Consider the following 23,304-nt stretch of genomic DNA (forward strand, 5'->3'; position numbering starts at 1 on the left):
TCTGCTTAGTTTGCCTAAAAGCTAAATAGTATCAAAGTTTTACATGTTTTACCTCTCGTGTTTTACCCTAAAAAATTATTAAGTACTTAAGTCTGGTTGCTTTGGCCAGTATGAGGTTAAAGGCAAGCATTCATCATCGAGTCACTACCCCTCTGAATATACTAGGGCCATTTCTCTCTGCATGCTTAAGAGCTGAAACCTCTGTCTAGTGGAACACAATTGGAAAAAGAGCACTTCTCATGTTCAACAGAAAATAAAGAGATGACTGCACAGCTGCTGGAGAGGTTGAAGTCATCTCTTGATGCCAACTAACGATTAAACAATGTAATGTCAAGAGTTTGTGTTCCGGTTAATCACACCATTTTTATGGACACAGGCACATTGCTGCTCATTTAAAATTAAGCCTTATTTACATTTTAATTGCATCCATTGTCTTGAATTGAGCCTAAAGAAAGTAAAGACTCAGAGCACATTTTGGAGCGAAGGAATTCAGACAGCCCAGTGAAAGGGATTAAGGTGGAAAGCTGGGAGTTGCTCATAAATTAAGATGTGACGTTTTGCAATGGCGGTCTCCATCTCAAAGTAGACACCTTAACGTGAATAGGTACATTTCAACTGTACTGCTTTCAGTTATTACCATATTACAGTGGGTCGGGAAGGGGGGGGGAGGGCATGGTATTTTATAACAGCAAGATATTTTATGGCTCACTACCTGGATTAACCGTTTTCAACGGGACATGTGATTATCTATGTTCAGGTCAGTTGCTTGGCAAAATACGGTGCTGACCAGTCTGACCTCACACAGTCATGTGACTTATTGAAGGCTGTGCTCATCAATGTGGTATATTAACAGACATAAGTCATGCACGTAATTCTACTTACTCAAAAAATCTGAAAATGTGCCTACTTATAACGTTGTACTTGTACAAGGTCAAACCAAGCCTGACTCCTCAATAATATACAGGCAGATGTTGCTAAACCTGAACTGGTGAAAGGACCCAGTTTAATAATGTTACAAATCCTTCTTAATGAGCCTGATTTTGTGGAGATGACATACTGGAGATATGAAGACATACTGTTGAAAAAAAGAACATTAATATTGTCATGGCTTTTAAAATTCTTATAACAGAACTTTGAAAAGGAGACGAATCAGCATGCATTTCTTTCTGTTCTGCGATCAGCTCAATGACTGGGGGGAAGCGAACAAAGTGTTGGCAAGAGCAGGACTGGATCTCAGGTGGAGAACAGCCTCCTTCTTACTGATTCCCACAGAGTCAGGGAGTCACTGCATGTGAGCACCACAGACCACACGCTTCTGCCCTAAGGGCACACACACACGCACACACACACACACACACACACACACACACACTGCTCTTCAGCACTTCATTTACTGTCCAGGAGAACTACTTTACACTGCAACCCCCAATTCAGCAAGTTTTTTGGAGAATTTAGTCTCATAACCAATTTAGAGTGCTTATACGCCACTGGGCCTTGTGAATTACTGGACTACCTGCTTAGAAAACCTCAGAGACCCTTTCACTTGCAAATAAATTTGCTGATACAAATACATTCAATAAATAAGTACAGCTTGTAAGTGTGTTGTGATTCAGCTTCAGACTGACCAGTGTCCCTCCAGCACCCTGAGTTAAATGTCAGCTGCTGGCCACCTGGCTGATCCTCCAGCCACAGATGGTCAGTTGTCCACTCCAGTGGTGTGGGTGTGGGATTTCCTTAACCCCACCCACCCCCACACCACACAAACCGACACACACAAACCCACCCACAACGACACACATACACATATATACACATACACACACACACACACACACACACACATATATACACACACATATACATACACATATACACACATATACACACACACACTGCCAGAAGTATCTGCTCAGAAGACAACAATGCATGCTTGCACAGCTTCCCCCACTGCTATCTGGTCCCCCTCCCTTTCAGAAGATGGGGTGGGGGTGGCACGCAGTGGTCTAAAGGTCACAGTGCAGGAGCAGGGAGGAGGCTGGGGGTGTGGGGGGCCGATCGACTCCTGTTTACCCAGAACACGGGCCCCCAGGGACGGGCAAAACCAGCGCACATGAAAGACGTGCCAATGAATCACTCCTGAGCCTGCCTGTCAATAGCTCCGACGGTGCCACTCTTTCTTACTGTCCTCACTAAAACCACAGCCTTTTTGCTCTTTGAAAAAGACAAATACTGGTCAAGATGGGGGGGGGGTGAGCACTGCCCTTGTAAAACAGACATTGATTTCTGAAAATTGCTCACGGCTTGGAATGGATAAACGGTTGTGCTATTCTCAGTCCTTAATTAGCACTCAAAACACATGGAAAATCTGGCATTTATATGATGTATAAATAGCTGAGAAAAATCTCTCTCGCACGTGCACGCACATTTAGGATGCGTTTACGATCCCGTCGGTATCCGTTTCCTGTAATGTGTCTGATCTCTCGCTGTATCCCTTTGAAAACACTCTTTCGGAAACTTTAATGGCTACATCGGACATCCCCTAGGCTGGTTGCAAAGCATCATGGGAGCATCTTCTCCGCGCGGACAGCGGGCACTCACCTAGGCCGCCCATGACGTGCTGGGCTCGCTGCGGGGGGAGCTGGGTGGGAGCGCTCTCCGGCTCCCCCTCCTCCCGGTAGAAGAGCCGGTAGCCCTGGATGGTGGCGGAGTTGCCCGGGGAGGGCTTCCAGCGGGCCACGATGGTGGTGCAGTTCAGGGGCTCCAGCTGAAGCTCAGGGGCCAGGGGCACTGCAGACAGGCAGGGAGAGGAGCACAGGAACGGGTATTTTTATGGGAACTGCGTTATGAATGGCAGGGGGTTGGTTTCATATTTTTATTTTCCAAAATGCTTTGGCAATATTAGATTTTGCCCATTGTGCCAATAAAGCCTGTTGAATCCTTGCGTGAGGTTGATTATATATTTATTTTCCAAAATGCTTTGGCAACACTAGATTTCGGCCATTGTGCCAATGAAGCCTGTTTGAATACTTGCGTGGGGGTGAGGAAGGGGTGTTCAGTGTGAAGAGAACGGTCAGAAGAGTTAGGAGCACTGATAACATCTGGGGACCAAAGGTTAAAAGCTGGGTCCGCTCTAATGGAGTGTACGTTTCACGTTTATTTACTCTTCTCCTCTCCTCGACGTGGAGGAACAGGGAGGCGTGGGTGCAACTCCCTGTTCCTCTTCTTTTGGGCCTTTCTGAGGGACGTTCAGAAGAGGATGAGCATGAAGCAAACGTGTGCGGCCGGCTGCATTTCATGTTTGGGGACTAAGAGATTCATGCACAGGGGATAAAACATTCAGCTCTGGTTCAGATGGCACCCGATGCAGAGAAGAGCTGTGATTTTTCATGTGTGAGGAAGGAATGGAGGAAATCAATAATCAAACGCTTGAGGTTTCTTTGAATGAGGCAACATTACTCAGCAAACCCCCTTCCCCCACCTCCCCCCAACAACAGCAGGATTTCCCTCTGGTATCTCACCCCCACCCTGACGCGTAGGCCACACCATTGTGTGTGAAAGGGCCAGTTCACCTCCATTATGCAGATTCAATTCACAGCCTCTTTTTTCACCGCAAGTGTCCATTAACGCTTGCAGCGGTCATTTTGTGTCACACAGGCTAACTGCATTCCGTTAAGAGTTTTCAATTCTTTCTTTCGTTCTTATACATCCAAGGAAATCAACAGAAGTTATTCTACCGTGTGTATCCAACACACAGGAGCAATTTGAAAAGGAATGATTTCAGGTTAAGGAGAGAATCACTTAAAGACATCTGGGCCAAAGACACAGGCCTGCTAATTGATTCATTCGGTTTAACTAATGATGAGTTCAATTTCCATTGACTATACAGCAGGTCACATTATACCAGCCTGACCTTAAGACCAGTTCACCCAGGAGGCCAACATTTCAATTTTCACTTGTTTTGAGGGAAGAAAAAAAAAACCTGTTGACAAACACAAGCGATGAAAATATTTTTATATAAAACGAAGGAAGTCTTGAAGCGAGAAATACTATTTCCTTCGGATTACACATAATAACCTCCAGGCAAACACCAACAACCGAAAGGGAAAAAACCCTGAATGACTGCAAGAATGCCGAGTGGGATTTGAGTTATTTTGGTTCCTGGTCTTGTCGCTCTGCTAAGAGGAATGCTCTCCACCCTGTTGTTAGCCTAGCTTTATCTGATGGATATAACAGGCCCCGCATAGGCCCCCACTACCCACCCCCCCACGCAAAAGGCTATCCATCCAAACAGCATGACAGGTCAACTCACAGCCCTGTTTCCAGGCCCCTGGAAAAAAACCACATGCCAGGAACGGGCGTATCTGGTTATCTACAAAGACAGGTACGTTGCCTACCTGGATTTTCTAAAACAAAGATTTAAAAGAGAGGGGGACAGGGCCGGCTCCCCTCCCCCCAGTTGGGCAGAGGCTCCCATTCTCTCTCTCCCGCCCGGAGGCCTCTGGGTCTCGTTTTTATGGCCCATGACCGAGGCCACTCTGACGTTACTGACAGCCCAGGTCAAAGGTCAGCGAGTAACAAACGCAAGGCCTTAACAAGATTATCAGAGCAAACTCTTCACATGGCCAACTCGGGCCACTCTTCCCACAGCTGTGCTTTAAACCTCATAAAACCCGGCATTTTAAATCATCGCTATTTATTTATTATTGCTTTTTCTGTTTGTTTAGGTGATTCAACAATGTTTTATCGGCCTGTAAGATTCGGAAAGTTTACAACTGTTTTTGAAGCAATTCATATAATTTATGTTTCATTCTATTCAACACAAACTAAAATTAAAATGAATTATGTCTATTTATATTTGTATAATAATCTAAACAACACGTGATGTTTGGAGAAGACTGACCCACACATAAAAAAAAAAAAAACCGAATTAATTAATTTAGAAAACTACTCCCATGATTGACCAGCAGGAGCTGATCTGGGCAGTTGAGAGAGAAGTGATCTGGGCGGTTGAGAGAGAGGTGACATGAATGGTTGAGAGAGAGGTGACATGAATGGTTGAGAGAGAAGTGATCTGAATGGTTGAGAGAGAAGTGATCTGAATGGTTGAGAGAGAGGTGATCTGGGCGGTTGAGAGAGACGTGATCTGGGCGGTTGAGAGAGACGTGATCTGGGCGGTTGAGAGAAGCGGGTACCTTTGGTGCTGGAGGACTTGGGCGTGCGGTGGGAGGTCCAGGCAGACTGCTCTCCCCAGCCCACACGCGTGGCGGCGGCAATGCGGAGCAGGTAGATGGTGTCAGGCTGCAGGGCCTCCAGGAGGTGCTGGCCCAGCTCGCCCGGCAGCTCCAGGGAGGTGATGCTGCTGTCGGTGCTGGTGCGGTAGGACAGCCGGTAGGCCGAGATGGACCCTCGGCTCAGCTTGAGCGGGAGCGCTTGCCAGGACACGTGGATGTTGGTGGGGCTGCGGCTAGTCAGGCTCAGCTCTGGGGCGCGCAGGGGCACTGCGGCCGGACAGACAGACAGACTACGGTCAGACAGACGGATGGGCGTATGCCAAACCGCCAGCGGCTAGCCCGCCAATGCTATGATGTAGCCCGTGTTTACCAAAAGCTGAACCCCTCCCCTCACCAGTGTGACTAACACTCTTACAATGCACAGGGCAGGACGCACAGAAATGCTAATAAACAATCTCATGAACGAACTTGGAGAGGCATGAGATTAATTCCAAAACACAGACTGTAGGAGAACTTCAAGTGATTTAATAAAGATTTGGTTTGGTAATTTCAGAAGGCAAATCATATTTAATAACCAAAACTGTAGCCAGAAGCGGTTGGATAGGTTTTATGCTGGACAGATTTTATTAATAATAAAGAACTTTATTACTGTATATATTGCAAGCGGTTCCTTGTTAGGGATATGGAGAGGAAAGTAATGGTAGGTTAGATGACAAGGGCCTATGTCCCTTTAACACGAGAAGCTGAGGTAAAGTCAGTAAGCCAGTTTTAACAGCTTCTGGACCTGGACCCTTGTTTACTCTTCAAAAAACAGAGGCCACGTGTTATTATTTAATAACTTCAGCCCCATTCGATGGGCCCTGTACCCTTTGTAACCTCTGACCTCCTGCTAAGGGTTTTGAGGTTTAACCGTTATCTACAGTGCGAGAGGTCTGTGACTATCGCTCACGGGCAAGCAAGACCTCAATCACGCAGGGCCACACACACCGCTAACTCGCTCATAATCCTTTAAGTGCCAAATGCCACAGAGAAAATCATTACAGCACTGGGAAAACTGAGTGCAGTGATACTACAGAGGGCTGTATGCTCCTGGTTTGTTGCATGCATACTGTCCAGCACATGAGTAGATGACCCTAATTAACACAATTATGCGAGCATATGGAGCATGAACAAGCAATATCTCTGGCACTCCAGGACCAGGGTCTAGTCTAGGATACAGGTTGGCATTCAAAATTCTCCAATTCCAAAAATCGTATCAAATAGACCAATGACGCTGGTTTTTGCTTTAGATTCTTGTTTCATCTCATATGTGTTTGGCACATTGTATGTAATTTACGGCATAATCAACCAGCGAACATCTGACAGAATGTGGTGTGGAAATATAATGACGTTTAGCTTTTCAGGAAAACCTTTGCCCAAACGACTGCCTTGGAGCACTGGGGTAAGTGACCTTGTTCCTGTGGTTCTACAAAGCTGCAGATTGCCTGCCTGGGTATCTAACAGTGTAGTAGCTAGTACTTTGACCGCATGGTTGACCCACCTGTAATAAATCCAGGTAATAACTGATCCAGTTAAGTAATTAAAGGCTAGGAAAGGACAAGAGTATCTTTGATGCTCCAGGAGCAGTAATCCAATAGGAGCCAGAAGAACTGCTTGTAAATGTCTGGATAACTGACATTATACCCCACCTTCCACCCCCCACACACATCCCCTCAGAATAAACAGATGCACACTCACACTCATGCTCACACACTCACACTCGCTTATACTCACTGAAGCTTACACACTCACAACGAAGCTTGACTCACCGTCCTCTAAGGTGTGCTGGACCACGTGGTCAGACATGCGGCTGGCTCCCATGGGCATGTAGGCCACGATGTAAAAAGTGTAATTGCTAGCCGGGCCCAGGTCATCGATGATGTAGCGCGTCGTGTCGTTGCCAATAACAACTTGATACTCCTCATTGTTTAACCCTGGTGGGGATAACAGGAATGGCAGTGAGGAGAGAGGAGCAGGAAATCCACACTATCTAACCTTTCAATCCTTTCATTTAATTGCAGCTCCTTCCATTTTAGAAACACAACTACTTGAGACAGGGATATTTGCCCTCTCTTATATGCAGCTAATATGTATTATAGAGAAACACAATACACACAACAACTAATAGAGTAGTTATTTCCAAGCATTTTATTGAATTTAAGCTTAGATGCCCATCTCCCCAATGCTTCCATTTCTCTAAAACAGTTATATTTTGCATCCCAGTGTATGCTCATCATGACTCAAAACTAATGTTATGAGAGCAGCAGAAGGATTTACGGAGTAACTGACAGCAGACCCTTTGGGCTGTATATATAACCACAGAAAGGTTATGCTTGCATTGACTCCACGCTTATGTTTATGGACACAGCTCACCCAAAACAGTGGCATGGGGAAGGACGTGTATTTTAACACAAGACCAGTCAATGCTCGTCTTTCCAACAGCAAAAGAATGCAATAAAAACATTGCAGTGAAAGCATAAATCTCCCACTCTGGCTATGCTCAGGACAGGAGAGGAGAGGGGGTGGCAGGGTCTGAATCCTCTGTTTGGCCACCCTGGGCCCCTCCCAGTTCCCATGGGTCCCAGCTGGAGGTCCCCTACAGATCATAGGTCTACCTGATACTGCAGTATTCCCACCAAAATTCCCACCGTGTGGAGACGTGGGGAGGGGACACGGGGATGACCGTGGCGCCTAAAAATACAGAGCCAAGTGACCTGGGAACCCAGGTTACGGTCACGTTCTTCCGTAGAGAGCTTTGCTCTGGAAGGCAAAACTCTCCGTCCTCTGCAAGACGGTTGACGGTGGCTCTGAGCCCGGCTGTTGGTTTTGCCTTCCCAAACAGGGAGTAAGAACGGAGAGGGACCCACAGATCTCAGATTAAATCATCCCTCGTTATCAAAACTACACTAACAAAAATGGTTCACTGGTTTGAATTCAAACTTGACAACAAAAAAATCACCTAGCTTTACTATAAAGTGCTATACTATAAAGTAAAGACTATGAGTGTTGTGGAAGAGGGAAATGCAGGCTGCCAATGTTTTTTCAGACTCCAGTTTAAGATACTCAATGGCGCTCTGTTCTCCATCAAAAGAACCTGTCACAGAAAAGTGTTAAGATTTGCATTCACTTAATGTCCTGACCCTCTATATCCCTTTTTACAACATTCTCTTCCCCTCTGGTAAACTCCAATTAAAGCACAATCATTGAGACGTAAGGAGGACCTCGCGTGCAATGTTTCTATCAATGGGTTTCCGAGGGCCCTGTCCTTTTCCAAGAATCTCACAGAGCTTGTGAGGAACACCGGGTGAGAGAAGAAAAAAAAAAACAACAACATAAAAATGCGCTCTCAATCAAACTCCTTCCTCCCACTTCAACAGACAATTTTATCAACACCGCTAAAGCCAAATTCCATACTTGCACCTTTCCCACATTATCAAATGTGCTTTGATAGCGCATTAATTAGCGCAGATGAGAAAGGTCACACAAAAGACTCACTTAATGCTTGAGTTGACTGAATTGCAGGGCCTGATTCCTGACCTGATAAACAAGATCCTTGAGGGTAAACAAAAAAGGCCTTGTTCAGGAAATGAATGGCTCACAAGGCCTCATACTAGGCGTGGGTGAAAAGAGGTAGTAGGGCAGACAAAGCTGCCTTCCAACCAGACTCACGCTCTCCTAATACCTTCACAAAATGTCTAGTGTTGGATTAGTACACTCTAACATGCACTCTAATTAGCCCACTCTTTCATTAGAGCCTCCATTCAGTCCCGACGCTGAACGTTTGTGACCTCACACACATAATGTGACGAGCAGGCCTTGTCAATCCAAATCAAAATGGCCTCCTGTTTTTTTCCATAAGACTGAGCTCAATGTGTTGCTAAATCTCAATCAAGTGCTCGACATCTTAGACGGATGTCACGTTCTGAAAGAAAGCAGCATTTTTTTTTTAAGTTGTTTTTTTTATTTCTTAGCAGGTGTTCCTTTAGCTCTTTTTTGGCTCATGCATGCATTCTTTTGCCATTCTCCTCTTAAAGATTTCAACACCAGCTTACACCAAGCAGGGTGGACTGAGAAAGATGAAGAAATGCAGCCATTAAAATATACTCTTACTTAACAATGAGAGCACAAAGTTGTCCTGAGAGCCTTGAGTAATAATTACTAGGAAAGCTAGGAGCTACATCGCTGGTGTGAATGCACTGTGGCACTCAAATGTGATTTTCTTTCTATTTTTGACTCTTTTTGTTTAGTGAGGACTATTTTGTCCTCAAGAAACACAATCCATAAGGCAAATTATTGTCCACTTAATCTTGATAATGAAAGTTGCAGGACTCAAATCTTGGAGGGCCACAGTGTCTTCTGACTTTTGTGTGTTCCTTTCAATCAGCAACCAATTTAAGCCTTGGAAAGAAAGTGTGTGAACTCAGTCACAAAGCAATGGCTTAAATCTAGGTTTGAGATTTGAGATCCCTCATCTATGCCCATGCAAATATGATAGTGTTATTTATGGTATGTTTGACTACCAGTGTCTCAGAGGCCCTGAATCTCCACTGAATTGAGGGTGCAGGGCAATGCAAGGGGATGGGGCACTCTGTTTGCACAGAGAAGGCCGATGTCAGTGGGAAAGCCATTCTTTTCCACTGACCTCTGCCCGGCAACCAACTATTAACAACAGATGGTCAACATCTCAGGTTCCTTTTCAGGGCACTGGAGGAAGAGAGGGAGAGAGCGCGGGGGAATTCTGAGAGCCCCGTTTATTAAGTTTCAGGCCCCCCGGATTCCATTCACGTGGGCTACCGCTCATGTAGCTGCCATCGCCCGTGGAGACACGAACAAGACCAACGGCAAAAGTTCCACAACAAATATCTATATTGGGGGGGGACTGCGTTCTTGGCCTTCACACCTCAGGACCCATGCCGGTTTTGATAAAAAGGGAGACCGCAGTACAGTATTTTATGGGATGTGGGCTTTCTCAGTGGCCTCCTCACCTTCCGCCTTCATGTAGTGCACGGAGTAGGCGATGACTTTGTCCGAGTTGTACAGCGGCCGTTCCCAGGCCAGCAGGATGGCGCAGCTAGACACAGTCTCGGCGCGCACGTTCCTGGGAGCGCTGGGCCGGTCCTCGGACATCACCACGATCAGCCGGGCCATGGACAGCACCGAGCCCTGCTCGTTCTCCGCCAGGCACTGGTAGATGGCGTCATCCTCCGGGATGATCTGGTTGATCACCAGTTTACTGATGGGAGGACAGGCAAATTGAACTTCCATTCAACTAAGCTCCAAAAGGGCTACAAACAACCTCCATAACTCCATAACAGGAACAATAGGCGTCTATGTAAAAGATAAATTATCTGAAATGTTAAAGCTTCAGCTTGTTTATCATCACAGGGCCTGGTTAGCTCTTCCCTAACTGTGGCACTGCTCACATCCAGTCAAGAGTAATTTTGGCCAGTAGCTACTGAAGAGAGGCCATAATGTGCTATCTTTATGACTGAGAAAACAAGATTAGGAATTTAATCAGTTGTTTGTACACAAGCAAACTCATTGAGACAATGATAAAGGCAGGCTGAAGCACAGAAACATCCGGTCTGGCAGCTGATACCTGCTGTACATCTTGATCCGGCCGTTGGAGTGGACCTTCTCCCCGTTCTTCAGCCAGGTGATGTGGGGCGAGGGCACGCCCTGGGCTTGGCAGACGAAGCGGGCTGTTCCCGCCCGCGGACGGGTCAGACTCTCTGGCCACTCCACCAGCGAGGGAGGGGCTGAAGATGTCGAAACAGGTTGACACAGTTTTGCTATGTTGTTGTATTTGCAAACTGTTGTAGATGTCACTGAAACTGTGTTAATTCAGGTTTTTCCTTAACCCTATACGTGTATGTGATTAGAATGCTCTTAGCTGAACATTCTAATGGTGATGTAACAATCACTACTGGTAACGGAAAGCAATGTTCTAGACACAAACTACTCTACAAAGGGTCAATGAATCTCTAAAGTTGGTGAGAAATACATATTGACAGTATAGAAGTTACCCAGCACAGTGAGGTTTGCCGCGGCGATGGAGTAGTTGCGGGTGCCAGGTGTGGTGGCTCGGCACATGTACACGCCGGCGTGCTGCAGCTTCACGTCTGAGATGACCAGGTTCCCGTTGCCCAGCACCTTTGTGTTGAAGACGTCGATGGACTTGTGGTCCGCCCGGCTCCAGGAGATGAGAGGCCTGGGGACGCCGGTAGCCATGCACTCCAGGATGGTGCTCTGGTGTAGGGCCGTGGAGATGTTCTGGGGCCCAGCGATGATTTGTGGCCTCTGCGGAAGCCTGGGGCCGGGCACTGCAGAGAAATACTGGAATCATCACACGGACCTCCCGTTTCCTACATTACCCACAATTCTATCTGATCACACCATAAACCAGGGGTCATCAAGTCTGGCCCTTGAATCCAAACATAGCCCTGGCTTTCTTTTTTAATTGGTGCTGACTTCCAGGTACCTACATTACATTACATTAATGGCATTTGGCAGACGCACTTATCCAGAGCGACGTACAGTTGATTAGACCCTTGAGGAACCCTGCATTGCTCCAGGAGACAATTCTCCTCTCGAGCAATACAGGGTTCCTCAAGGGCCCAACAGCTGCGCAGATCTCACTGTGGCTAAACCGGGAATCGAAACACCGACCTTGCGTGTCCCAGTCATGTACCTTAACCACTACGCTACAGGCCGCTACCTACAGTTCTCCACCCTCGAGGTACGTGATTCTCTGCTCATGGACACCTCATTAGACACTGATATTTAGCAGTAATAAAATTCACATCTTTGTCGCACGTACCTGGGGTGACGGTGAGCGTGGCCTCCGCACTGCGGCGGCGGCTGGCGATGTTGGTGGCCACGCAGCGGTAGTGCCCGGCGTCCCCCTGCTCCACACCCTGGATCTGCAGCACGCCGTTGGGCAACACTGTGATTCTGCAGGAGTGCAGGAGAAGGGAAGTCAGCGCATTGTCATTATATCACAACAGGACTACGAGAGGCATTTCACCTTCAATTCATCAATAGTTCAATGCTGATGATGTCAGTTAACTGTTAACTGTCCTTTTGTTTATTTACCTTTGATATCTAATGAAGAAAGAAAACCTTCACCAGTTGTTAAGTTAAATGTTTGTGCTTTTCAGTCGTTTTCTGATATTTGTGATGGGGTACAATGGTAACATGCCTTTGGTCATGCAAAAGTACCCAGCAGTTGGTATCACAAAGAATATTCATCACAGTCTTCTACAGCTGATCCTTATATGGGATGCAACCAGGTAAGCTACAATGCTAAGTGTTTTCAAAAGGAAAATGGAAGTAAAAATACAATATCTAATGATTGGGTTTCAAGCACGAGATTAAATTTGACCCTAAAATAAACCATTTAAATATTTCCAGAAATCATGGGAAAACCATCACAGGCTATGTGCCCAGAGAATGTGTGTGTGTACCTTTCAGTAGCCAGAGGAAGCATGGTTCGGTTGAACTCCCAGGTAATGATTGCGGGAGGGTTCGATGTGATCTGGCAGGCGAATCTGGCCACGGACCCCTCTGTGACCAGCACTGATGTGGGCTGGCTCGCAAAGGGGGAAATACCTGGAGCACAGGGAGAGGGCGCATCAGAAACCTGCACTCCTGAGCTCTGACAGGGTGACCACAGAAGAAGAAAACTGCCATCAAGAAAGGTCAATGAGCTGCTTGATGGGCATTCCTGCTTGAGGAGAACAAAATTAAATGGTGCTCTCGAAAGGTAGGGGAGTAACTCTTCTGATCCCGGGCTTAGCGGAGGAGAGTCAAACCTAATCTGTCAGTGCTTTCAGAGGTGTTACAATCTGCCAATCCACGAAAATTAAATAAAGAGCCAAAGAGATGAAATAACCGTGTTAACCTGAAAATCAATACCAGTCTCAGCAACTACAATAACCGCCATCCCCCACCTCGGTCTACCTACCGCATACTCAATGGATACACACAAACGCATGTTATCAGCAGTGCCATGCAAGCACTGGAAATCAATGGCCTTTTCAGGAAACACAACTGAGACAATGGCTTAAAGGCCTTATTCATAGCACCCAGGCTATGCTCATCTTCCTGGGGATTTACTGTCTGAAGCCACAGCCTGAAGAGAAAAACTAAACTAAACTTTGACAAATCACAAATCACACTAGTGATGCCATTTATTTAAACCGAAAGAATCAGAATGATAAGTTATCTTGCATGTACTAGTGTGCCATTTATCAGTTTGTTTGTCATACTGCATGTTCATTAAGGGTGAACGTCATAGTTTAATCCATTATAGATGAAGATTCTCATTCCCATCAAGTAACCAATTAAATTGAAGAACAGATAGCATGTCAATAAGACAAACTGAAACTATTGTTTTTATAATGTTCTGGGCAATAAGAAATGGATAGACTGACTTATTTGGCTAAATTAACACACTTGAGTTTGTTTAAACATATTTAAAGCAGGATAGTGAGGCAAAATACCAAACGTGAAACATCTATTTTTAAATCACAGGGTAAATAGCCTGAGGTTTTAATTGGTTTATTAGCGCATCGAAAGGCAAGAATGGTTGATTTGTAGTGCTGGCGTAGATTCACCCTGGGGTGCTGGGAGTCCACACAGACAGATGCCTTTTACTAAACCCTTCAGAAGGCAGGACAGTAATGTGCAAACACAAGACATGTTCTTCCCTTAAGCCACGCACGCACCGGTGTACATGTGATTCCTGTTATTGCAGTGCTGTGCTTCACAGACATACAATGCGGAAATTAATACAAATTATTGCGTCCAGAAAGGTATTACAAAAATCCTTTTCAGCCATTACAGCTCAGGACACATATTCATGGACAAAATACCAGGACATAAGAAAACATTTATTTAGTAAAAGCGGAACCATTTTATCTAAATTTGCAAACTACAGTAATTAGGAAAACCCCCCTATATACAAGGGGCCAGAAACAGAATGGTTAGCCCTCATTTTGTGTCAGGAGGCCACATATCTTGCAGCCAATGCCACATATTGTGTTTTCTTCCCGCAGTATATACAAGACCATTCCTTATCTGCATGGTTATTTTTTGGTTATTATTACTAACCTTATTAGAGTCATTCAATTTGTAGAGGTTGATAATTTATTTGTTAATTTGTTCATTTATTATTTTCTTCTTATATTCTTGAATGATTATTGGACTGAGATAATGAGTCCAGAAAAAGAACCTTAAAATGACAGTCCCACATTGCCATTGATCAGTCAAACCCAAGCCATTAAACTGACCCCTCCCTCCCTCCCTCCCTCTCCTCTTCCTCCTCCTCCTCCTCCTCCGCCTGAACAACCCACTACCCAACCACACCCTACCCCTCCCCATCTCTCCTGAAAGCCTCAGGTCAATAATTTGTTAAAAGAAATCAATGGCAATACTTCTCCTAGTACAGACCTTTAGGTAAATCACCTTTTATGTTTTAGGGAGGTCCATGATGGGGGAAAAAATCAGCTCAGGTCAAAGCCCAGATAAAATCTACCTAATGATTACACACAAATCAAGGCCAATACCACAGAAGCCCAATACAGACTGGGGTTACACTATATGGATGCAAATTACAACAGTCTGATACAAAAACACATCTGACAAACAAACAAACCAGCTGTCTCATCAAAAAGGACAGTTCCCTTTCAGTTTCCATGTCAACCATCCTGCTTTCTGGGAAAATTCGCACAGATATACAATGTGGAGATGAACAAACATTATTGCGTATTTCAGGATTCAGTGCAAAAATGAAAATCAGCTCTGTGGGAAATAGCACACAGGGAGATCTACTTGTCAGAAGATAAGAATGGACTTAATTAAAGAAAATACAGGAAGAACCTAAGGAAGATTACGGTCATCTCACATTTCAGCTAAGCAGATCCGCACTAGGCGTTGTGATGTGATCTGGTGTGATTATTCAGCTGCTGCAACTGGCATCAAAGCAAAGACTAAAGGCCATGGAATAGGAAAGGCACTCAAAAGCATGTAGATTAAATCTTTAGATAATTGCAGATTTTCAAATATAATTCAATTCTAACCTCAAATCCGATCCCCAAATACCAAACAAAGCCTTCTGGTTAGCCGCACTATTAAATATGTTATTTTTCTTTTTTTAACTGGCTTTCATTCTATAACATGCAATTCTCAATACAGCTGTTGTTAACTGCTGTGTAATTCTGTCACACTTTTCAGAATTTCTGATTTAGTTCAATAGATAATGGATATGGATAGATGTTTGCGGGGGGGGGGGCTTAATATACATTTATCCAGCACCAATAGCCAATAGCCCAAATAATTGCTGAGCCATCTTCACCTGACACAAAAGCACTGACATCGCACTGATATTGACAGAGCATGTGACATTGCTTTTTAAAGATGTCAAAGATGGCAGGTGCTAGGGTGCTGGAAAGAATAAGATCTGTTTCCGGGGAGTGAGTCATGGCTAGCACACAGCACTTGGACAGGCAGTGCAGGCCCTTAAATTCTCTTGTTTGGAAAACACAGAGGGTGGTTCTGTCAGAAAATAAAACCCAGGGAGAGAGTTTAGCTGGATGTAGCGGGTTTTTATAAATCAGCCCCTTAAGAGTGATTGACTCCCATCCCCCTTCACACATTCCCAAGGGCTTCATTTTCCAAAGCCCATTTCCTTTTTTTAACCAGACAGCTTCATGCAAGCTCCTGTTAATGCAAAAAATATATATATATTTATTAAACTGTAAATTATATGAACTCATTTTAAGCATACTTTGGGTTTTCCTGACAGGAAGTGCAATATTTTGGATTCACTTTCCTTACTTTTTAAATGTCATAGATCACGCTCTGAAAAATAATGAAATAAATAAAGTATCTTGCACTCTTAGGAATGTGGTCCCTTTCACAGAGCGTGCGGCTGTCTGTTAGCTGTGGGCTGGCTGGCATCTTGCGCCAAACCTGCAGCACACAGCCTCCACAGCAGGACTCTGATGTGAGGTAGTGGACTAAACAATGACAATAATCAGAGCGCATTCTGTGAAAGATCAGCACATGGACCAAAGCTCATTACAGCCAGCGAATCACGGGCCACGTGAATCACTGCCCGGATGTGTGGGCCACTCCTCTCCTGCACTGTGCTAGGAGAAAAAAAAAAGTGAAATGTGGAACTTTCAATCAACATCAAAGCACATTCCTTACTGTTGCACAACGTAACCTCCACGCCAAGGAGGCATCCAATTAACTCCAGGGCCCAGGGGCAGCCATGGATGTGCTTCTAAATGCTTGGAAAGGTCAGGGGATAAGAGACGGCGCGGTCTCTGTCCGTCACTGCGAAACAGCTCGGCCACGTGCTGAGATCTGTAGCAGCAAGCTGCGGTCAGTGGCCTGGTAAAAGCTTCTCTGAACACCTAATTGACCTTCTGCTTCACAGCGTTAAGACTGACCAGAGCACCTTCAGGGCTATTAATGAGAAGTCAGGGCAGGTGAAGAGCAAGATCAGTTGAACTGCGAACCAGGAGGATAGGACTACTATCCTTGTGTACTATGATAAACTACGAAGTGCGTTTAATCAGTGGTAATTTGGAGAATTTAAGTATACACAGCTCTAGAAGGATGGGAAATATGCAAGGTACTGAAAGGCAATGGTTTGTCTGTTGAAGCTTTCAAGGCTCCAGTTACATTGTCAGTCATCACTTAGCATTAGTTACTAAACCCTAGCACTTAACTTTCAAAATCAGTTCCCCCCCCTTTGTAAACTTTCGTGTGGTTATTTATCACACAGAACGCCGTGCCTTCCGGTTCCACAAACCACTATTTGTGTAGCTGGGCTCGTTCGTAATGAGCCCGGGCCTGAGAAAGAGAAGATTCCCAACAAGCGCATAGAGAGGATCTGGCCATCTGCCCCCTCCGCTGCCCTGACCTCTAACCTCTGCCCTCCACAAATCCTGGCCAGTGCGTGGCTCAGATAGGCCGGGTCCGAAGAGGCCAGCTCACCCGGCTGCCTGCCTGCTGGCAATGCGAACCAGTGATCAATCACCCCGGGGGAGGGGCCACCCATCTCTGAGGGGATTCCGCGGTCGTAAAGCTTAGCGCTTTCCTTTCTATCTCCGGCTTTCTTCACAAACCTCTCCATTAGAAATATCAAACAAGAGCCATCCTGTGTGCGCTCAATGATTCTGTAGTTCATTCACTTCGGCAACATCCAATTTGCATCTTCGGTCACTGTTAATGTGTGGGACAAACGCATGTTCCAGAAGGTGCTAACGCTAGGGTAAATTCAATATCCAAACAAATGCACCCTCCCTGAATGTATTAAAGGGAGAGATCAGATCAATTAAAGGGTATTGATGAAGCTCTGCTCTTTGGTGTTGGCAGACTCGTATTTCTCAGTGCAGGCCTGAACTAATTCAACCCCTAAAAAGGCTCTCTGGAATGAGACTGCTGTGTTTATGAACTGATTACAGTTTACAATTAAAAAGTAAAAAGCAAAGTTTGAAGGAAAAATTTAAACAATTAAAAAGTGAAATAACACACACACTTTCTCTTGTGCGCGCACACACACACACACACACACACACACACACACACAGACACACACAATGTACAGATACATTTAGAACAAAATAAGTGTCCGGTGCATTGGCTAATTTCCCCCCTTTGTCGTGAGAGCATATTGAACAGGCTTGCCAGAACTAGCAGGGCAGAAACAGGGGGTCAGTGACCAGGTCACAAAGAGACAAAGGTTCCCTTAGAGACGTCAGGGGCCATCTTGGTTCCCCCAACCCCCCGGGGTCACGCCAGAATCCTGGGTTTCTGGGAAGCTCTGTATTTGACCAACTCCCCAAGGACTTTTTTTTATAGTTAAAGGAGAGAAACTTTTGAGAGGAATTGACATCATATTGATGATTTTATGATCAGGCATAAGGCATTGTCGCCAGTGAGGAAGAAGGTTGTAAAATTGTTCCATCACATTGTGCTGCATAAAAACGGCTATAAATATAATCCATTGTTAGTTCAATCAAATATGCCCTAGTCCTTATCTTTGCTGTAGCCTTAGCACTTGAAATTGTACTTCCCTCTAGGGTCTTTCAGCACACTTGTTCCTGGTTATGGGTATACACTTAGTTGTACGTCACTCTGGATAAGAGCGTCTGCCAAATGGCAATAATGTAATGTGATGTGATGTAACATTAAACCCGTGAGCTACCGGGGGGCATTCCAGAGGAACTGCTATGGGGCTAAAGCTGGGGGCGCAAGAGGAACGGGAGTGTCCATTGGCAGGACAATGGCTGTGCGCTCAGCACGGCTAATTCAGTCCAGCCCCCACCGCGCTCTACAAACCCCCCACCCTCCCTACTGCTCCCAGTGGAGCTGAAAGTCAGGAAGTGACAGAGGAGAGAGAGATAGCACAGCGGTTCTTAGTCGACTTGTGTAGCTTCCGCTTCCTCCTGATTGAAACAAGGTGGGCAGGCTGCGGCGATAAGCCGGGCTCTGGCAGTTTGGCCTGGGATGATCTGCCAAACAGCTAAGTGGAGACACGGACACCCAATCCTGCAAATGGTCACCCCATGGCCTGCTGAGCACAACCAAATGCCCCATACATTCCAGCCGCCCCGTGTGTCAAAATGTTCATACCCAGTGCTGAAGGGCTCCATCTTTGATAGTAACGCAGGACCACTGCAAACCTCCAATCACTAGCTTTCACGACTACATCGCCATTGCAATAGTCTAGCAAACACTGGCTCACTGCTTTTTAATTTGCAAATACCCAAAAATTGGCAAGCTGTGATCAACAAAATTCTGATTCTGAAGCTAATGTAGAAGAGAATAACCCTCTGACAGAGATTACCATTCCAGCGTGGAGCACCGGTGAGTTCACACATAAACAAGGTGGGAGAAGGAGAGATAGAGGGAGTGACAGAGAGAGAAACATCCAGGCCACTTCACATGGGAGCCACGGTGAGAGGATTGATGCAGCTTATCTGGCCGTTCTGTGTTTACAGAGCGAGCGCACACACTCAAGGCATTTCAAACTATGTAACAAGAATAGCACTTGTCAGGCCCTTCCCTGGTGGCCTTCTCTCCATCTTGTAACAGAAGAAGCTTGTTGACAAATCTATCCCATTTCTGCTCTTTGTCTCTGTGCACTGAAAACGGACATATCTTAGGTTTCAGGGGGTATGACTCAATGAGAAGGGGGGGAGGGGGGGTTCTCTAAAGACAACCTTAATTTTCATTTGAGATTGACCCACACACACATACATACACACCTCTCCGTCTCTCTCTCACCACCCCCATGCGATGCTTTTCTTTTGAGCTTAATAAATGATAGGTCCGGCACGGGAAAACACCAATGGACAAATGAGAGGGGGGGAGGCTGTTGAAAGTGTTGAAAAGCTCCACAAATCAATCAGTAGAGAGCAGGCTGCTTGGATCTGGGCTACATAATGCCTCCATGACAGCCCGTTGACCAGTGGCCCAGCCATTCAACCCACAAACCCCTGCCCTTTCAGCCCATGGGGCAGTGGGGCGGAGAAGGGCTCTCCAGGATAACGCTCTTCTTCATTTCATAAGCTTTGAAGTCTCTGCATAATTATCCCTTCACCTCCAGTGGTTAGTCCTTTCATTACGCATTTCACGTCTCTAATTTGTGCAGGTTCTTCGGTTTTTTTAATTAAACGAGACAAAACATGTGAGAGTAAACGAGAATACGTTTAACCGAGCCATCATACTTTTCATTCCGCTTTTAGACGTGTCTATCGTTAGCGTATGCGCTAAACTCCGGCAGGTTTTGAATATACAATGCGGAATGTACAGAATCTGGTCTGTTTCCCGAATGAGGATATGCAGCGTGATGCAACGTTAATTATTGGAATGTAATTTTGGGATTATCGAGAGGCTCATCTGACAAGAAACATAGTAAATCTGTTTGGCAAATTGAAAGGAATTTGCTTCCATTCCCTCAGATGAGGAAAAACAGGAACCCTTAAGTGCCTCCTCCTGCCTCGGTACCTGCATTCTGCAGGAACTTCTGACCTCCGAGATCTGAGATTACAGAGCTGAACACAACCGCAGGAAGAGCAGGAAGGCCTGAGAACTCAATTCTCATGCTCTAGAATAGGGTGCGATTTCTCTTCTTTAAAAACAGTTCAGCAGATCACAACCAGGGAACACTTTTTCTTATCGAATTATTTAGGAGCTAGATTATAGAGCAATGAGACAGATGTGACTTACTCCACTCCTGGGCTCACAATGAATCACACTCATGATGCCAGGAACTTGGGCATATTTCTGTATGATGGTAAAGATTTAAAGACCATAATTAACATCAGCAAACCATTTTAGCCTGCAAAAGAGGTCACACATAGGCCCTCCAATAAGACATGTAGTAACCCACAAGTTCAATACATGAGGTTAGAGCAGTTCAATATCCCAGCGTATCTGTGCTAATCGTCCAAGCATTGCCCAAGAGTCCACCTCAAATTCTGACCAGCTGAGTCTCACAGCGTACCTGAACTTTTCAAGTTCTCTTTTACTCATTATATTACATTACATTATTGGCATTTGGCAGACGCTCTTATCCAGAGCGACGTACAACAAAGTGCATACCCATAACCAGGGATAAGTGCGCTGAAAGACCCTGGAGGGAAGTACAATTTCAATTGCTACCCGAACAACAAAGATAAGGACCAGGGCCTATCTTTTTTTTTTTTTTTTTTTTTTTTTTTTTTAAACAAACAAATAAACAAACAAACAACAAAGCAAAAGTGACCAAACTTAACTATCCAAATACTGCTTACCTAGCCAACTAAAAAAACCGAAACACAACTTAAATCACAAAGACAACAATTAAGGTTCACAGGGAGGTAGGGAGGGATGGGGAGAGGTGCTGCTTGAAGAGGTGCGTCTTCAGTTTGCGCTTGAAGGTGGGGAGAGATTCTACAGTTCTGACCTCAACAGAACAGACAGTAGTCGTGAGCATGAGGTGGAGGTTCGGAGAGGGGGAGGTGCCAAGCGGCCTGTGGAGGCTGAACCTGTTGACTGAACCACTCTTATCCCAAAAGGGCCAATGTGTGTGCATGGCTTTAGTTTTAGTCCAGCACTGCGGCATCTGGTTAAACTAATAATCTAATCATGGTCTTAGTGCTGGGGTTATACCAAACCTGCACCGACACCTGGGCACCCCTGGTTTAAGCGCCCTGGCCCATCCCGGCTCATCATAAAGCATATCTTAAAAGGGCCACAAGCCACACTCTGAATTATTATTTTCAAAGCAAATAGAAGGCCTACAGATTACATTTTAAACATTGTGTACGATAAAATAACTTTTAAAAGAGATACTTCAATTACATCATCTCAGCAGCAAAGGTTACACTGTCCTTAACTCACATAACTATTTTACACATAACACAAAAATAATAAAGCGTATTCAATCCATAGTACAAATTTTAACTTATAATGCCATCGGAGTGTCAGTTTGTACATTAGTAGCAGATTCATACTTTTTAGAAAAGTTATGCACTACATTCAGAGGTGACTTTTCACCAGAACAATAATTGGCCTTCCGATAGTGAAAAGGCCCAGCTGTTCTGTCCACTGATCTCTGGACAAACAAGTGCCCTCAGAAAGCACTCCCTTACTTCAGGAGGGGTGGTCAAGGGGAGGGGGGTTGGACAAAGGAGGCCCAAGTGAATAGCTTTTCATTAATTCCTAATGGTAGTGGATGGGGGGGGGGGGGGTTAAGCCCTGATTCTGCTTCAGTGGCTGACCATACACTAAAGTCCAGCAAGGCAAGTCACACACAGAGGTAAGAAGACACTCAAACACATACCATAACAGCCCCGCTCCAGAGAGTACGAATGAGTGCGAGTGTGTGACTGTGTGTGTGGGCCCACCCCACTACCACCCTTGTATTCTACCATGATGCATTTCTCAGGTACCAGCAAATGTTATGAGCTCTAAGATAGACCGTCCATCACGGCAAAGTGTCCCTTTAAAACAGGCCTGTAAACCCCTCTGGCTGATTTTACCACCTCTTAAGTTCATAACAAAAAACAGCACGCCAACTTCAATGAATAAACCCACAGGTACACACAGGGCCCGGTGCAAAACGTGTAATGTACATGCCGTGCTGAAGTCCAGGTGCAAAAACCCTGCTGATGTTGCTTTGCTGTGGTTTCTGCAGTTTTACAGCAAGCATTTGTACCCCCTTCCACCCCCAACCTTCGACAATGTAACCGAAGGCTCATTAGTCTCTTGAAGTCTACTACCACTACATTGGCAAGGCTGTGGTATCCTGCAAACAAACAACATTGTTGCCATAATTATGCCAATTGGTCAATTTCACTTTTCTAAGAAAAATAAAATGAATTTGGAGTCCCTTAAGCTCATAAGCAAAGTGGAATGAACTGGATTGTTGACTGTAAATGCTGTTTTTAAATGTGCTTCATAGATAAAATTGACTTGACTTGCCATCTACCTGCCAGTGCATCGTCCGGCTCAGATCAAGAAAGCAGAGTGCTTTATGCTCCAAAGAGAACCTCTAAAAGACCAGCTGTATCTATGGTGAACTCAACACAGAGGCACATGTTGTCAGTGGGAGAGTGACTGAGATGATAAAACAGGATGTTGGGGGTCAGGCACTTGCACTGGGGCAAGCAGATTTTTGTTTTTCTTTAACAGCAAGGCCTGCTCCGAGCTCAGTGTGCTGCAGCCAGGGAGCAGAGCCAGGGGCAAGCCCCCTGCTTGAGAATCCAATTTCCACCTTTCAAGGAAAGGAAATAAACAACCAACTTCCTGTCAGCTGCACGCCGGGTTCCATCCGCCTCACTTTCCACAAGATGTAAATCTAAAAAATACATTTACATGCGTAGATAAACAGATGTCAGAAAACCAAGCACGCTGTCACTAACTATAGCTGAAGTATTTATTGATATCTCTCAATGGACACTGGAGAACTGCTCTGTGATAAATTCACTAGTTGTCTTTTTGTTTGTTTTTTAAAAGATAACTTGGCAAG

General features: G+C 45.2%; 1 protein-coding gene across 1 annotated transcript in view; it reads right to left on the bottom strand.

Annotated features, from left to right (window-relative positions):
* LOC133111929 (protogenin A-like) overlaps positions 1 to 23,304 on the bottom strand; it is a 36,326-nt gene that overhangs the window by 9,422 nt on the left and 3,600 nt on the right. Inside the window, exons 3-10 of the mRNA XM_061222568.1 lie at positions 12,737 to 12,881; positions 12,091 to 12,224; positions 11,297 to 11,593; positions 10,870 to 11,029; positions 10,256 to 10,503; positions 7,040 to 7,204; positions 5,193 to 5,498; positions 2,599 to 2,787 (exon numbers count right to left, since the gene is read on the bottom strand). Coding sequence (XP_061078552.1) covers positions 2,599 to 2,787; positions 5,193 to 5,498; positions 7,040 to 7,204; positions 10,256 to 10,503; positions 10,870 to 11,029; positions 11,297 to 11,593; positions 12,091 to 12,224; positions 12,737 to 12,881 — 1,644 coding nt within the window. The remainder of the gene's footprint in view (positions 1 to 2,598; positions 2,788 to 5,192; positions 5,499 to 7,039; positions 7,205 to 10,255; positions 10,504 to 10,869; positions 11,030 to 11,296; positions 11,594 to 12,090; positions 12,225 to 12,736; positions 12,882 to 23,304) is intronic.

The sequence above is a fragment of the Conger conger genome, chromosome 15, assembly GCF_963514075.1.
Source record: "Conger conger chromosome 15, fConCon1.1, whole genome shotgun sequence".
Lineage (NCBI taxonomy): Eukaryota > Metazoa > Chordata > Actinopteri > Anguilliformes > Congridae > Conger > Conger conger.